This window comes from Cydia pomonella, chromosome 2 (assembly GCF_033807575.1).
Source record: "Cydia pomonella isolate Wapato2018A chromosome 2, ilCydPomo1, whole genome shotgun sequence".
Classification (NCBI taxonomy): domain Eukaryota; kingdom Metazoa; phylum Arthropoda; class Insecta; order Lepidoptera; family Tortricidae; genus Cydia; species Cydia pomonella.
In genome coordinates this window covers 10684962-10702347 of record NC_084704.1, presented here as the reverse complement: position 1 = coordinate 10702347, position 17386 = coordinate 10684962, and the positions used below count along the sequence as shown (strand labels likewise).

Below are 17386 nucleotides of genomic sequence, written 5' to 3'. Positions count from 1 at the left end.
TTATTTGAGCCACTTGTGCTGTAACTATGTTGTTAAGAAGAGCTGTTACAAGTTAGCACCTATTTGTTTATTGTTTAATAGAAAAATGTGCATAAACAAAGTCAAAATAATACTAAGAATTGGATACATATTTAATATCGACTTTGTTTCAGGTTTAATATTCATCAGACTAGCTACAGTCTGGTGTCATGTGGAGTTAGAATCTGAAGACTATTTTTTCCCTTTAGAGGCGGTAAGCATATTTCACAGCCAATATTTTGTCCTCTCATGATACAACCCCAGGTTAATAAGCTTTCGGAGGGCGCCGTGGTGGAATGTCATCGATCCCAGTGCGCCCTCACGAACGGCAAAGAAGTTGAAACGCCGGAGTGGGTTTAGTGGGTAGACCCCTCTTGCCGGGAGAGGGGAAAGAAGCGGCGAGTCCCAGACACCATGCGTAAATGCATACCCACTCCGTCAAAAAAAATGTTAATCAATCTATTACAATATTTAGTCACTGGGTAAACAGCGCCGACGACCTAAAGGTCGAGCTGCGGAAATAAAAAAAAATCAAATGATATAAAGAGGCTTAGGTATGATGTTTGATGCTTAGAATAAAGACAGTTTTATAACGTTTATTTTGTAATAAAAATATCTTATATCTAATCAAAGCGCCTTTTGCATATGTTTATTAATTCTTTTTATTCCAATGAAGCTTCAAAAACAAAAGTATATCTCTGCACTCTGGTTATTTACTATTCTAGTTACTCGAATAGCTAATTAGTTAGCTACTTTACAAAATGCATTAAAAGTCAAGTAGCTTATATTTCTTGTATATAAGTTCATAAAGTAACACAACACATTGTAATACAGACGCTGAACTACTGCAAGTTGGCAGACGAGTGTCACCACGACCGCGTGCCGGTGTGCGGGCAGGACGCCAGCGGCAACTTCAGGGCCTTCAGAGATGACTGCGACCTCTATGAGTACTGCTGCGATGAGAAAAAACGTAATATTTCATAGTAAAATGGCTGTGTAATCCAGACTCTGAACTATAAGTCGGTGAACGACTATCACCAGAACCTTCTGCCGGTTGGGGTGGTGGAAGCTCCGTACAAAATTGTAGGATTTAAAAAGTAACCGCCGCCACGTCTATCTTAAATAGAGTTTAAAAAAAAATGTAATGCACCTTGCTAGGATGAGGTGCTGGTAATTTCGTGGCGCTTTTGTTATTATGTAAATTGTCTCGTTTGCGTTTACGAATAAAAATATTAGTATTAGGTATATTCTATTCAATCGTGATTACTTAACATAATTTTTTATTTACAGAATTTCGTCACGTGGAAATAGACATCTGTGCCGGTGATCCAGCGCTCTCGCGGTAGAACAGAGATTTAACGATTTTATTTTAAACTAAATAAAATAATCGTCCACCTTTTTGTACAGACTAAAAACGGTCATGAACTTGATTGTTATAACGTTTTTTAGGGTTCCTTACCAAAAAGGTGCAAATGGAACCCTTATAGTGCGACTCTGTTCGTCCGTCCGTTTGTCTGTCACATTTCTAAATATCTCGAGAAGTACGTAACCCATCGATTTGAAATTTGGAATAGTTATGAACAACGCTAACCCCAACACAACATATAAATTTTCCAGGAAAAATATAATCACACTTCTTTATTGATAAATTGTTTTTAATGATCAAAAGACATTTTATATGCAATTTAACCCCCTTTGCGGGTTTTTCTTAAAATTACACTAAAAGCACCTACTCTCAAATAAAACAAAAATTGCTGAAATCGGTTAACATAATAAAGAATTATCCCTGAATCACCAACATACATGTTGCACAAATTGGCCAATTTGCCGATAGATGTCACTGTACATATTTGTGCTTAGTATACTTCTGGTCATAAAGTCATTCGTGTTCAGAGTTACATGAGATATAATTGAAAGTTTGTACGGAAGCATCGGTGCGCGAGTTAAACGAACTCGCACTTGACTCGTTTTTTATATTAATTCAAGTCATTAAAGGAAAAATTATATCTGAATTATGTAGGCAAAACGGATGAAGCTGAAGGCGTTTCCTGCAGTTAACGACGGCACCGCGAGGACAGCGCGAAGCTCGTTAGAAAATGCGCACTCAAAGGAAAATACCATTACTTGAATTATGAGTAATAAATAGGAATTTATAAAACATTATTTAAATTTTGTTTTAGTGAAATAAAACAAGTATGTGTCATAAATTTGTGTGCAAAATATTTATGTATAATTATAAATATTACGAGTATGTTGGTTCCTTCCCTCCTGCATTTACTTTATCCATAATACACAGTAAGCTGCGGAGATAATTGACCCCCATGCATAAAAACGTGTTTGCAAGGGGGTCAGCTATATCTGCAGTTGACTGTACCCACTGGTCATGTCAGGTAAAAAATATTTGTTTATGCTACTTTGCAATTGCAAAATAGATAGTAAATTACTGTTTCGATTTTAATTTACTGAAGACAGAAGAACTAAATAGCCAAGAGTCGCTACGACGAATCAACCTCGAGCCCCGACATTAGGTAATGAGCATTAGTTTTTATGTAGGGGACTGACTTTGCACATTTCAACTCAGTGCAAAATCTCAGTTTCATAGGAATTGCGCTCGTTTTTCGTCACAATAGTTATATGTGCCAAATAAGTATGGAATACGGTTAGCAAATAGGTAAACGTTGTTTTTTTAGATATCTACCAACAGCACTTTTTTTTAACTTATTAATTTAAACCGGAGCTCTATTTAGCGACTTCGCCAGCGGAAGTCTTCGTCGCATGCCTGAACTACTCTCCTGCCTTCGGATGCCTGAACTACTGTACCAAAGGAGTATTTATTACATAAAGGAGTATTTTTTTAGTATTTAAATATAAATATATATATATATATTTATGAAAGAGGAGGCAAATGAGGAGACGGATCGCCTGATGGCAAGAGATTACCGCCACCCATAGACACCTGCAACACCAGAGGGGTTGTAAGTGCGTTGCCGGTCTTTAAGATGGGAGTACATATATATATATCATAGATCTTCTACAATAATTAAATCACACAGCTAAATAGTATCTATAGTCACTAAATGTGGCGCTAAGATTCCGCAAATAGACAGACATAGATTGATACTTCAGATTACTGAATATGTGAACAACTTAACATACATTATTAAACTACATTAAGTATGTGATACTGATATGAAACTCAGTGACTAGTTTATTCATTTTGATTCGATAATTATGTGTAGGCTGACGGATAAGAAGAATCAATCTCGAATTTGTGAAAAACATGTGGTCACTCGCCAACTCATTGTGTGGGGCACAATAGCCGCGTGTATGCGGTAGCATGATTCCGGTAATCCATTCAGCAGACCGCCGGCGTTATGAAATTTTAAGCTTCCAACCTGGAGCATAAGTCCCGCCCTTGCGACTCCACTCTGGTCAGGCAGTTTATTTAGGGCTAGATGTAAGTGTCGCCACTCACCTTCAGCTCGCCACAAGCTGCCCCCGCGGGGTATAATTATTATAAGCTTATACGGTGTCCCACTGTTGGGCAAAGGCTTCCTCCCTCGATTTCAATTCGGGTGCGTCTAGGTTGTCCCGCCATCTCCGTCTGGGGCTACCAGATCTTCGCCCGTCTAACCGCACTCATCCGTGGTTATTTAGGCCCGCCTCTGTGGGTGCATGCAGCGGATATGGCCGGGCTAGTCCCATTTCAGCTTGACGGTCTTATTTGTTTGTTTTGTGTGGTTTTCAGGTTGGTGGATTTATTTAGCATAAATTATCTTTCTTCTTCTTCTTTTCCTAGCCTTAATCCCGTCATTTGGGGTCGACTCTCCTAGTAATTTTTCGCCAGAACAGTCTGTCCCGAGTCGTCTGGACTGGTATTTTTGCGTTATTTAAGTCCTTATTTATAGTAGCCATCCATGTTTGTCGGGTTCTTCCTCGCCTCGTCGACGGAGGTGGGTATATTTGCAGCACTTTCTGTGTCATGTGGTTAGGTGGTCGCCGCATGACGTGACCATACCATCTGAGTCGGGTTTCTTCCAGTTTGTCAGGGATAGGTTTTACTCTGAAGCTGCCTCGTATTTGTATGTTTCGTACGCGCAGCATCCTCATTTCCGCAGTGTGTAGCTTATCTTCTTGTTTTTTCTTTAAAGGCCAGCACTCCGTAGCTGGACGCACTGCAGCCTTGTACAATTTACCCTTCATGTGCACCGGCATTCTATTATCACACAGCACTCCCGATAGCTCCTTCCACTTCATCCATCCCGTGTTTATTCGGTGGATTATATCAGCATCTATAGATCTATCGCTACTAATAACTGAGCCAAAGTATTTGAAGCTGTTTATCTTTTTTAGTGGGGTGTGCTGAAGTTTAATGGTGTCTAGCATAAATTACCTTTGTCGATCAAACAAAATGCAACCAGCTCCTTAAATTGAGACCTACAGATTTATGACGTTCACACCTCCATTTGTGTTATTGATCTACCTACTTTTTGGCTTACTGCGTACCTATAATTATGAAAGCTCTATTAGAAAAATATTGAATGCTGAGAGCTCTGTGTGCTGCTGTCCAAGGTGATATAAGTATAGCTACTTTTTATAAACAAAGTTCATAAGCGGTTTCAAGCTTTACATATAACCGCTATTTAAAATTACTTTTAAATATTTACGCTTCGCCAGTGTTGTGACAAATTACTTATATAATTATTTATAAACAATTAGGTACCTCTTTTGATACCAGGTATGTATAAGTACAGTCCCTGGATATATGTGAATCATTGTTATAAATAATATGTATTTATACTTTAGCTTATGTTTATCCACAATTTCCTGTCTTAAGCTATAACAGTTAATAATTTATGTAAACTATCGACTGCCATTTGAATTACGAGTGTGTCGAGCTCGGGTTTCATGTGTTGGAACTATGGCATTACGGGAAGCCATTACCGGTAAACTAAAATTTATTTGTAGATTCTTTAACCTATTAACTGATTAATTAAAAGTGTTACAATAAAATATATTACAGGTTTGTTAATTATCAAATTTGCTAGTCAAGTCTGGTGCCATGTAGAGGTGGAATTGGAAGATTATTTTTTCCCTCTAGAACCGGTGAGTAATACACGATATTTAGCTCTACTCTGCATTAATTTTAAGGCGCCGTCGTATGTTTACTCCCCGTGTCCCCCAAGAACAAAATAAATCAATTGCTATATTGTAATTGCAGCGAAATGAAGTGTCAAATGCAATTGAACGATTTTTACTCCCATTTAGGTACATCTTTATGACAAAAAGAATCAAAATAATAAAATTAAATTTAAAGAATACCAAACACCATGGTGTTGCAGGTGATAAACTTCTGCAAACTAGGAGACGAATGCCAGCATGACTTCGTGCCTGTGTGTGCCCAGGACTCGCTCGGCATCACGCGCATGTTCAACGATGTTTGCGACAGCTACGAGTACAACTGCGACGAAAATAAACGTAATGTTAACTCAATATTTTCTTACTAAACATTACAATATCTGCACGCGGTGTTTTTCAATTTACACCCTGAAAAAACCATTTCAACTAGATATATTCAATTTAGATCGATGCGCTCACAAAGTGTGAATTTGAATGTTTTCGAGCGAATAAAATTAGCTCATGCATCTATACGGATGAGCTAATTTGACATAGGTCATAGGTAGGTTGTTGACATAGGTCAATCGGTTCATAGATGATTATGAAGTGTTTAACTTTCTTCAATTTAATAAACCCTATCTATAATTTCCTTATGTATTTTTGGCTCTTTTTTAAGGAAAAAACGCTTTTGTAAAACAAAGCTAAATACATATAGGTGCGTTTGATCCGTATGTAGCCACAACTTCTAAAAAATAAAATATTTCCCTTCTTTACAGAATACCGTCACGTCCATATGAAAATGTGTAAATATGAATTCGTACCTGCCCCGTATGAATGGGGCAATCTGGGGAAAAAGAAATAAGGCGTGCAATGAATAAATTTAATTAGTGCGAAATAACACTGTATAATGACGAAAAATAAACCAATATTATTAATCTGAGAGCTCTTTTAATTATTTCACAATTTAACAACAATAACTGGTGGACTTGGTCACATTTTTCTTTAGTGTATGATATCTATTTCAGTTTATAATTTATATACAGTAGTGTGACTACTTAAAAACACAAATCAAAAAGTATTTCATAAAATAATTTGATTTGTGCCCTAGGTATTCCTATTGAATTGAAGTATTTTTTAGATCGACATAGATGTTTTTTGTCGACCTTAGATAAATTAACCAGAACCTGCGTAATAGCCCGTGGTATTACCACTTTTTACAACATTGGTCTAATATCCATAAACTGCTATATCTAAAGCTCACTTGTCGAATTGTCAGATTGTAGCAATAAAAGTACCTTAAAAGTCTACTCTACACCTAAATGCTTTAGTTTTATTTGTAACAACGCGGTTCATGTATCTTTGTAAGAAAGCTTTGTAGCGATTATATTACACCTCAGCAATGTTCAATTTAATAATTACCACTGCTTGTATTTCCAGGCCATGTTGAAGGGAGCCACGAGTAGGTAGGTGTATTAAAAGATATTTTAGTTTTTTTCTTTCACAAATAAATTCTTCTTCATTTTGATAAAACAATCTTTTATTTGAAGTTTTTTAACTGGCAATGTTTATGCAAATAGTGCAAATATAAGAGCAGAAATAGATTTGTGAAAGTAGTCATAATTTCATAAATCTATTGGTATCGAATTGATCTATTTTGGAATAGGTACGTAATTTTGGTGATATTGTAAGGTATTCCTGATCTCCTGTTGAAGGCATAGACTATTGTATAGACACTCAGTGATTATACGAACTTTTTCTATGAGTAATTGTTCGCTGTTCAAAATTATATATTAAGAATACATTTTCTTCATCTTAGACAATACATTTTTGACAGAAAATTATTTAGTGCGTCTTTAATGTAAGATGGGATAAATCATTCTCTTGTAAGGAATAATTTTAATTATATGTATTACTATACATAGCATATGTGCTGATGTAAGGAGTGTAATATTTATATCAAAGATAAAGGACGCAAAAACAAATAATAAAAAAATAGCTATATGAAAAGAGATGGTTCATTTCACATTTCGGATAAAAATTCCAAATAATAATTAATTATTTACCAACAAATATGTGCTTGCATATCAGCATCCAGGACCTCCCAAGGCGTAACTAACGATCTTCCCGAGCAAGACGTATCGCCGCCCGCGCCGGTATCAGGTCGCCAAACCAATCACTTTGCCAACACAGCTACGGCTGCGATTATTGCGACAGTACACTAACTAAATGTTACTAAATACTAAATTAATAATTAAAAATGCCGCCTAAATTATACATTTGGTACATTTTAAGTAAAAACTTGATAAAGATAGAAAACAATTTGATATTACTGCTAGAGATTCATAACCGTAAAAAAATACAAAACGGTGAAATTCAAAACTAGTCGTGATATTGCAATATGTGTGACTTAGCTAAGACTTACAAGTACAATATGATGACAGCTCCTTTTAAAAAAAAACACAAAGAAGTCACGAGCCACTATAAATAAATATGTTCTCTAGTTTGTACGTTGCTTCTTTGAGATTACGAAGTCAATTAAGTGTGTCCGAAGTTTTAATTGTAGATTTACGATTAATCTGTTATTACAACAAACGTATTGACTTACCAGTTGGTATTATATGCGATTTTACTATTCCTGTTCGTATGTTATCGGTTTGCAGCGGCTGGTTTATTGTGAAGGGTGTTGAGTTGTATGACAAGTGCCAAGCGATTTATTCTGTCGGTTAAGCGTTTGCAAACTTAACGCAAACGTAATTGAAACGAGACTCGGTTTGTGTATTTCAATATTATACCAAACTTATAACAGCTCCCCGTGTATAATATTTATTCAAAGGGATGGTTATGAAATAGTTATATTGTTATACCTAGACTGAACTAGAAAAATAAGAAACAGCGACGAATAACAGATGTAACACTGCCATGAGAACGGATGCCCAAAAACGGTAGTATGTACTAAAGACCTCTGATACAGTTTCCAATAAACCAAATCCATTCTTAAATGCCACTTGTTATTGATCAGCATGATTACATTTTCAACGTTATGCCTATCTACATAGGGTTCAATAATTTGAAAAAATAGTTGGGATTGAATGACCTTTTTCAAAAGTTTTGAAATTGTTTATTTATTTCATTTGAGAATGGCCGTGCACCCGCGCCTCCTATTACCGAAGCAGTGATAATGTTCTTGTGGATGCCGAATTCTGACTTAACGCCGACTTTAGTTGACACCACCTCGTGTCATTCTAAAAGTAAAATATCCTATACTTCCAAGTGTGCCGAAGGCGCATGCAACTTTATCGCTACGACTGGCACATGTCACAATGAGATGTTAAAATAACTGGTTAGCTGGAATATTGTTAGTTTCAAGATTGCGCTTTGGAAAAAAAAAAATAACTATTTTATAACGAAGCATTCAGCTCCATTATTTTAATGGATAAGCTAACCAGTATAAATACATATATAAACAGTATTCACACCATGGATGAAATATAAGATAATTATAAGAAATTTTTTAACTCGCTTATAAGCTAACATATATTTAGGTAACGGGCTTGTACAGGTTGTACGTTTTAGTTTAAAACATATATCGATAACCTGCTTCTGTTTAGCTAGTATCTTTAATTTCTTAAATAAATAAGGGTAGGCACGCAGCTTTGCCTACAAAGTCCCGAAAGTGTTAAAAAGCGGCTGGTAAATATTTGCCTGTCAATATTGAAAGGTTATGTCAAAAGTGTAACACTCAGTTCAGAAGCTCTGTTTACATTATTGTATTAAATTCTGGGTAACCCCGCATATTGTTACCTACGTACGATCGTTACGTGATGTGTTATGTTACGTGTCACAAAGCGTACTATTTTAGATACGCTTACTTAGCACCTTGTGTCTGATAGCTTATTACAGTTAACCAGAGTGAATATTCGAGGATTTAAAATGTTTTTAGATAAGCATAATTTTCGTTATTTTACCAAATTACTACTAACATATTTTACTAAATAAATTGAGTTGGGGTAAGTCAAATAAAATGAGAATCCAAGAAGTGCTATATTATAGAAAATACACAGAAAATATAAGCAAATCGTTAAAATGAGAACATGTGTAGAAGTCAATACTTAGTTCATTATTATTTTGAGCCAAAAAGTGCTTTATAAAGATGACTCAATTGTTAAATGACAATTTTTTGAATCATTAAGTCATTAGGCATAGTATAAACACGTGTATTTTTTCTGCATTTGCTATAGATTTGCCCACCTTGAAGTAACCTGCATGCAACTCACAATCCTTCGCCGATGAATAACATCTATGGATGCTTAATACCAAAATCGTGTTCTAGTACATATTAAGCATCCATGGTGCCGGTGTAGTCACCTTACATATTACACCCTACTTATATTTTGTAGAAACCCTGTTCACAATGTATTGGAAGAACCTTGGAACTACCGCGCATCCTGCAGCCCTCAGCGCACGCGCACCGGCCCAGCACTAACTGCGCGCGTAAACACTTGTCTTGTTAACCCAAGCAGTTAACGAGGATCTGGCACTTAGCCGGCCGGCGATAACGCAGTGGACAAAGCCTTGGTGTGTTTGCGCCTAGTTGCATCTTAAGTGGCCTAATTGCTCGTAGAATGTCACCTGCTGACGTGTGCCGATTTGAATGTAAGTTTAGTATAAAACGTCATTGAAGTACCTACAGTAGGTTAGCGAGGCCCTACTGTATAGCGTGTTTTTTTAAAACCTCTAGCCATATTTTGCATGTCATACTGAGCAACTTTTAAAATCGGACCAACGTTAAAATCAGGTTTTTACACATAATTTGCTTACAGTGTCGCTATTAATCAGCGTTTATTTTTGCTAAATAAATGTTGTCTTAATCCAACTACTAACTAAAATGAAAAACCAGGATTATGACCTATACTTAATTTAACTTTTTTCAATACTTTTTTAAATGGACTTTTAAAGTGGGCCTGAATCCATACTTATATTATTCATGCTAATATTAAATTATATTAATTTGTCATTTATTTCAGGCGCTGAGCCTATAACAGTGTTAAGTTTTAACATGACGTAGTACAAATATCACCACCACGCTTTAACCTATTGAACCTATTGAACGCCAAGAACACCTAAGATCGTCGTTACTACTGTTACAGCGCCAAGGACAACTATATGTGTTATGGCGGACGCTGTCAAAGTACCCTTCACAGTTTCAAGTAAGGTTTACATTAGCTCGCTTGCGCCCGGGAGCTTGGCGTTTGAGTGATGTTTGTGTTTATGACATAAAGCGTTCAAAAGGATAACCGCTCCACCGATGTAGATGAAATTTGGTATGGAAATCATTTGAGTGCTGGAAATAATACAGAATAGTTTTTATTTCCATGAAATTACTAATGGAAATACTAATTCTAGTTCTACGCAGATGAATTACCCGGGCAGGAGCTAAGTTATAAAAATAGATCACTTTTAAATTGACTACCATTGTATTGTATTACCTAAACGTAAGCAGTGTCACTAGTCAGTAATAAGTTACATTTTAAAGGATAAGAATAAAATATAAAATATATTATATTTAACAATAATTAAATCTTCGTAATACATTTAGATAAGGTTTCCCATCTGCTGTTCGTTTGGGAATACCATAAGTCAAAGTAGGGCATCTGATCACATGTTGATGCCCGTCAGCCTGGCACGCTTAGACGCCGCTCCAATCAGCGAGGTTCCGTAACGCTAATGCTCGCCGCGTGCGTACGCGTCGTAAGACAATACGAATGCTTACCTTTTGTGAGCAGCGCTAGTGTGGATATACCGCTATATTTTTTTATGGCAACAGTTTAAAATCATTTATTTATTTTCACACCAAGTCAGTAATTTATTAGACTTGTCAAAATTTACATACATTTTATTAATATTTTTTTTGGACTTCTTAAGTACTTTCATTGTTATTTTGCTATTGTAACAAACAGCGACCAGGTACTTAAGTTCACTGTTACGTTTCCAAGTTGAACTTAGATAAGTATATCAACAAAGTGACAGTTTTCATATGAATTTGTGCATGAAAATGCAAAAATAGCAAATAAAACTTACAAGAATTAAGAGAGCCACGGCATTCTATGAAAGTTTATGATCTTGTTTTTTTTTACTACTCTCTGATTTAATTACACAGTGTTCAAGAGTTGTACAACAGTTCAAAGTTCAAATGTTATATGTACCATGGAAGTACTGTAAGCCCGTAAAACCATATCCACATGCCGCTCGCCGATGATAAATACATTAAATATAAATTTTATAAGGCCATTAAAATTAGGGCGGTCGGGCCGCGAGCAAATTGTTGTTGTTGGCTGCGCCGGCGCACAAAGGACGCCGACTAATCAATTGCCTCTGCGGCGGGCCCGCCGAGAACAAACCACGTAACTACAGTTTAACGGATTTTGTTTGTTTTAACATTTTATAAGCATTAACTATAAGTATATACGTAGGTAACAAATATCTGGTATAATACACATTTATTTTTAGTCATCGTGAACATATACAATTAATATAAAAAGTGAATTTTATCAGAAAGCAATTTTTAATTCGTATGTTACATTTGATACCGACATATTTCTAATTAGTTTCCTAGCGATGACAACTATTGAAAATATTTCCTAATACCCTTATACCACTATACATATTTATAGGCGCTGAATTGTTACTATTAGAAGTTATAAGAATATGGCTACCGATACTGCTGCTAATTTAATGTTGGTGCTTGTTTACATAGAAATATAGATTAAATTTTAACATTTCAAGAAACTACTTTAAAACTTTGCCATCACATTAAAACTAATAATTGTACAATAAAACTATAGGTTAGTATTTATGCTTAACTAAGTTTTTTTTCGAATCCTCACATACATTATTTTACCATCCCTACCGCATCGTACTGAGATTCTCATTGCCGACTCTTCATTTATTTTATTAGCAGGACTTGGAGGCATTATAAGTCACTCGCCTAATACGTTTATTTATTTGTAGTGTATCTTTAATTACAGTGTTTAAGGCTTTTAAGTATGAGCGTCGATGCGTGGGAGCGGGGCGGGGACTCAACAACTCGGATTGATCGCTTTGCCCACTGATTAATATAGCACTACTTTTTATATTGGCTTTTGTTGACCCCTTATTATTACCAGTGCCAAGTAAAGGTTCGTTTACTGCAGCAGGTAGATTATCATCGATAAGTGATGACGCTGCATTTTATTGTATTATTATATCGTATGGCTTTTCCTGAATAAAGATTTACAATGTTATTAACAGAAAAAAATATATACCTCTTCTTCTTCCTAGTGTTCTCCCGGCATATTGCCACGGCTCATGGGAGCTTGGGGTCCGCTTGACAACTAATTCCAAGATTTGGCGTAGGCACTAGTTTTTACGAAAGCGACTACCATCTGACCTTCCAACCCAGATGGTAAAACTAGGCCTTGTTGGTATTAGTCCGGTTCCCTCACGATGTTTTCCTTCACCGAAAAGCGACTGGTAAATATCAAATGATATTTCGTACGTAAGTTCCGGAAAACTCATTGGTATGAGCCGAGGTTTGAACCCGCGACCTCCGGATTGAAAGTCACACGCTCTTACCGCTAGGCCATTAGCGCTTAAATATATATATATATAATTTAACATCTAAATCGAGCAGCAACTTGCAGGCTTAAAGTTCCGCCATCTTCATCTTACCGTCCGATTTCTGAAAATATGATATTTATAAACTTTTTTAGATTTAGTGTAGTTATGTTTTTGTATTTGTTTTAAATTAATGTTAAGTTTAAGTTGTTTTTTATTTTCTGTGTTTGACATGTTTTTGTGTGATAGGTATAGTGGAAATAAATAATACATAACGAACAGCGTAAATGAAAATGCAGAACATGTACAGATATCCACCTGCAAGCATATTTTCTTACTTGAACTAGCATTGAAATTAGTGCACTATTCTGGATTTTTCAAGTGAGGTATAAAATGTTGCATGCAAAATGAGTTTATTTATACTTTTAAAATAGTATTTTATACAATCGTGATATAATAAAGAGCTTTTAAGTTAAGTACCGTGTTTAGGCAACGAAGCTTGCTAAGTTGCCTAAGTAAGGTTAGTCAGGTACGAGATTGAAAAGGGTCTCTATTGATTCCCATAAAGTTTTAAGTCATAATGTATTGCTTGACCGCATTTTCGTTAGTCATAATTTAGTTTTTCTCCGAAATACGTAAGTTTTTAGGATTGTCATAAAACAAACCTAACCTAACCTATCTATAGGATACCCTTACGAAAATCCTGAAAGGTTAACGATTTCAGAATTATGTCTAATGATAATCTGACAATCATTACATTATGACCTACAATAATTATGTGAACAAAGGGATCCGGATTGAAAAGCTTGATTATATCACTATTGTATAGGTACAATACGTTTTATACGAGTCATGTAAAATAATACTTTTTTTATTATAAAACCTAAATAATTAATGAAAATTGATAATTATTTCAGTAGACAAAACTGTAGACATAAACGCGCGACTTCCGCCCCGCGACTCCTTTTTCTATAGGAGCACGGGGGCACGTAACTGGATTTTTTTTATAGTTGACTACTGCGTATCGAAATGAATCTTATAGTTGAGTGGGAGCCCATACATGAAAAATAGGTACGCAATTATAGTTTGCAAAACGAAATCTTAATTCAACCAACGACAGTCGACGAGTAGAAAACACATGTTTTACGGGCTAGTTAAATACTCGACCACTTGTTGTATGTTGGATATATCTGATTTAATCTGTTTATATTAGAAATTTAATTAAGACTATCTTGGAGACCAAGCTTTGCTCGTAAAATATAAGTATTTTTCAGAGATAAGATCTACTATTAGATCTACCTAGATCGATTTTTTACTTCCGAAAACCCATATACCAAATTTCATCGAATCGTTAGAGCCGTTTCCGAGATCCCTGAAATATACTTATACATATAAATATACAAGAATTAATTAGGTGGCGCGGACATAAAAATGACATTGGCTCCAATCCCACTTGATTTGATTGTCAGATTGTTACCGATCAAATCAGGAGGTGCAGACGCATATACATACCAATTTTGACTCTAGTATGTAAAAGAAGTAAAATGCTGTTAATTAAAAAAAAAATACTAACTTTTTGGCATGTAGTTTGCTAAAACCTCGACTCAGCTCAGTTTCAAAAAGAAGCTCAGATACATTTTTAATATTAGTCATTTCATTAGTTCCTTACCATCGTTTCTTTCACTCAAGAGCTAGCGGCAGATATGAAATATACCAGCTTCTACCCGCAATTTTGTCTGCGTGGATTATCATGATGATTGATAAAAACTATCCTATGTCCATTCCTGAGCCTTAAACTACCTCCATACCGAATTTCATCTATAATGTATCGGTTCAGCGGTTTAAGCTTGAACAGAGTTTTTTTCGCACTTAAATATGAATAATATATAAGTAGGGATTTTTTACGTGAGTTCTGTTACGTTCCAAAATACGAAACTCATCCAATCTTATTACTGTTAGCTTGTTATGAAATTCATATTACTCGAAATTGCGAAAATTAAGTTAGATGAGACACGTGTACGTGGAACATGGCAATATAAACATATAACGCAATAAAACTGGCTTTTAAGAAAAATTTTAATGTTTGTTTTTAATATAAGGTGGTTTTGATACGCGTATAATAAATACGGTATTTGATGATGACATTCCACTGTCAAAGCGATTAGTTACTAGGTATGGAATTTAACCTCTTGCCTGCATACGAATAAGGATTCTGGCCGAATTTTTTCTGCTTTATACAGCACAACTTAGTTTTGAGCCCAAGATTTTGACCACCACACAGATATGAAAGGTTAAATGAAACACATTTCTGACAAAAACACACACCAGAAGAGCAACAGTTGAAGAGTACTAATATATATTAAATGTTTTCTTCCTACGATATAAATGCACAAATACTTACGGTAACAGTACCTATTGTTTTTAGGGTTTCGCAGACACCTAATCCGTCTGTCCGTCCATCCGCGGCTTTGCTCCGTCATCGTTAGTGCTAGAACGCTGTCATTTGAATACATTAATCATGCATGGTGACAGAACGGTAAACTAAAAGCTGCAAAAAATATTTTGTAGAGTACATCCCGAATAAGGGGCTCCGAAAACAATTTTTTGATAAAGTTAATATTTTCGGAAATAATCGCTCCGAAAAAAAAATGTGTCTCCGCCCCCCTCCCCCTCCCACTAAAGAACTATGAAACCCTACACTGAGCATGGCCCGATATGCTCTTTGCCGATTTGATTTAAATATGCAATGAAACAAAATGATCAACTGTGTTTTTAATCAATCTGAATTTATTTTAATGACACTGTTTTGGTATATTTTATCAGCCAAAACCTGAACTAGTAAAATCTTATAATAGTGGAGGCCAAATTTATATATTAATATTATTTTCACCTCATATCTTGATGAGGGAGTAAATAATGAAAACATTTTGGACCTAAACCGCATCAGGAAATGCTTCTATAAATTAAAATAACCCCAATTTTCCTCACCCCTTAATAGATACATTCATGCACTCAGTGATCTCATTTGCTTTTACTCGGAAAAGTCATTAAATAGTACATTCATGCACAGTTCATTGATGCAGCGCTGCACGTGTATGGGCCCCCGGACCTACCCCACGAGTGCGCAAGAATCGATGCGCGCCGCGCAGCCGCGCATGCGTCACGTGGGGAATAGCGGACAGATAAGTGCCTACCAACTTGGGTAGAGAACGTTGTCTTAAAATAATTGTCCCTATACCTACAATCCCTATACCTGTAGGACACAAATTTTACTTTAAAGAATTCAAAAACAGTAGTTTATTTGAATCTGAATGAAATATCAATCGACAGCGTATGCTTCGTCATAGTTGCTAGGTTGCTACCAACGTTGCGTTTCCAACCTTCACAGTCTTTTGGTAGGTAACTGGCGACGATTATGTATTTGAATTCAGAAATATCGCCCTGCTAAAGGAAAAAATAGCCATTACGGGTAGTGAAATTGTAATCTAGCTAAACGTATAAAAAATATAATACATATAAAATAAGAAATCTACCTTGAGCGTTTACATTTCCCACCTCAGATAGACCGTATCTCTTTTACACTACACACAAAAATAGTATGGATACTAGTTTTGCCCCGAGAGAGAGAGATTGTCCACAATCAGGATGGCGAAACGGAGCCTTTCGGGCATTCTTCGGCTCCGTTCGGCTCAGCATTGCTCCGAGCAATTAATAGGGTTGACACAACTTGACCTCCCTTTAGGTGCACAACAATAGATAAGATAATTACTTGAATTTTGACAACCCTAAGTAACCGAAAGGGATAGTGCCATACATTAGCATGACTTGTCCCTGAATCGCTGTCTAACTTCGGTTTTGTAGGAAGTTTCGTGCCACAACGTGAAAAAAAAAACATAAAAGATATTTTTTTGTATGAACATGATAAGCGGCTAGCGGCTACACAAAATAATACATAAATAACCTTGGTATGAAATATAAACCCCAAAATTCATTAAATAAAGCATAAATTAAAAGAACATGTCTAGTAAAGTAGTCACTATAGTAACATTTTGAGTTATCGCAATTTAAAAGTTGGAAACGATGTCTTTTAGCTAACCTAACAACATCTTATGGTGAAGATATCAATATTTAAAATCTTTATGTTTTAAATAAACAGAATGACTTGGCCACCGCATGAAAACACAATGTATCTGACAAGTAGTACATAATTTAAATTAGATGTTTAGTGCGATTGCCCAGTCAATCTATGATATGGTCACTATAAGATGTTGTTATGTTAGCTAATTACGTAGATAGATAGATAGAATACTCTTTATTGGCAAACCTCAGTAAAATATACAGCTTAAAGAAAAACTAATAACTTAAGATAGAAGGTCCCTCAGTCCCTACGACTGAACAAATTAACCGACTTGGTAATGAATGAATAAATTAATGGACATGGATCTCACAACATTTTGCGGTAGAAGAACTGAGTTGCGAGGCTTGTTTTTTTTTACAAGTTATGATTTTCGTGGCATTGGCTTCTACACGTGTTCTCATTATATTTATTTGTTTATATTTTGTGTATTTTCTATTACGACCTGAATATGATCTGAATATGATTAATTTTATTTTCCGAAAAAAAGTGACTCGACTATTATTTCTATATTAATAGTAT

The 17386-nt window shown here is 35.6% G+C and overlaps 3 protein-coding genes across 3 annotated transcripts; 2 read left to right on the top strand and 1 right to left on the bottom strand.

Annotated features, from left to right (window-relative positions):
* LOC133515594 (uncharacterized) lies at positions 1–2283 on the top strand. Its single transcript, XM_061848175.1, has 4 exons — positions 1–51; positions 153–232; positions 853–988; positions 1309–2283. Exons 1-4 carry the CDS (start codon positions 27–29, stop codon positions 1362–1364), a joined length of 297 nt encoding a protein of 98 aa, XP_061704159.1. The 5' UTR covers positions 1–26; the 3' UTR covers positions 1365–2283.
* A 1545-nt stretch (positions 2284–3828) lies between these two features.
* Positions 3829–4404, bottom strand: LOC133515655 (uncharacterized). The gene has a single exon (XM_061848226.1). The coding sequence runs from the start codon at positions 4402–4404 to the stop codon at positions 3829–3831; it is 576 nt and encodes a 191-aa protein (XP_061704210.1).
* A 522-nt stretch (positions 4405–4926) lies between these two features.
* Positions 4927–6076, top strand: LOC133515654 (uncharacterized). Its single transcript, XM_061848225.1, has 4 exons — positions 4927–4964; positions 5019–5124; positions 5361–5496; positions 5913–6076. Exons 1-4 carry the CDS (start codon positions 4927–4929, stop codon positions 5996–5998), a joined length of 366 nt encoding a protein of 121 aa, XP_061704209.1. The 3' UTR covers positions 5999–6076.
* The last annotated feature ends 11310 nt before the right edge of the window (positions 6077–17386 follow it).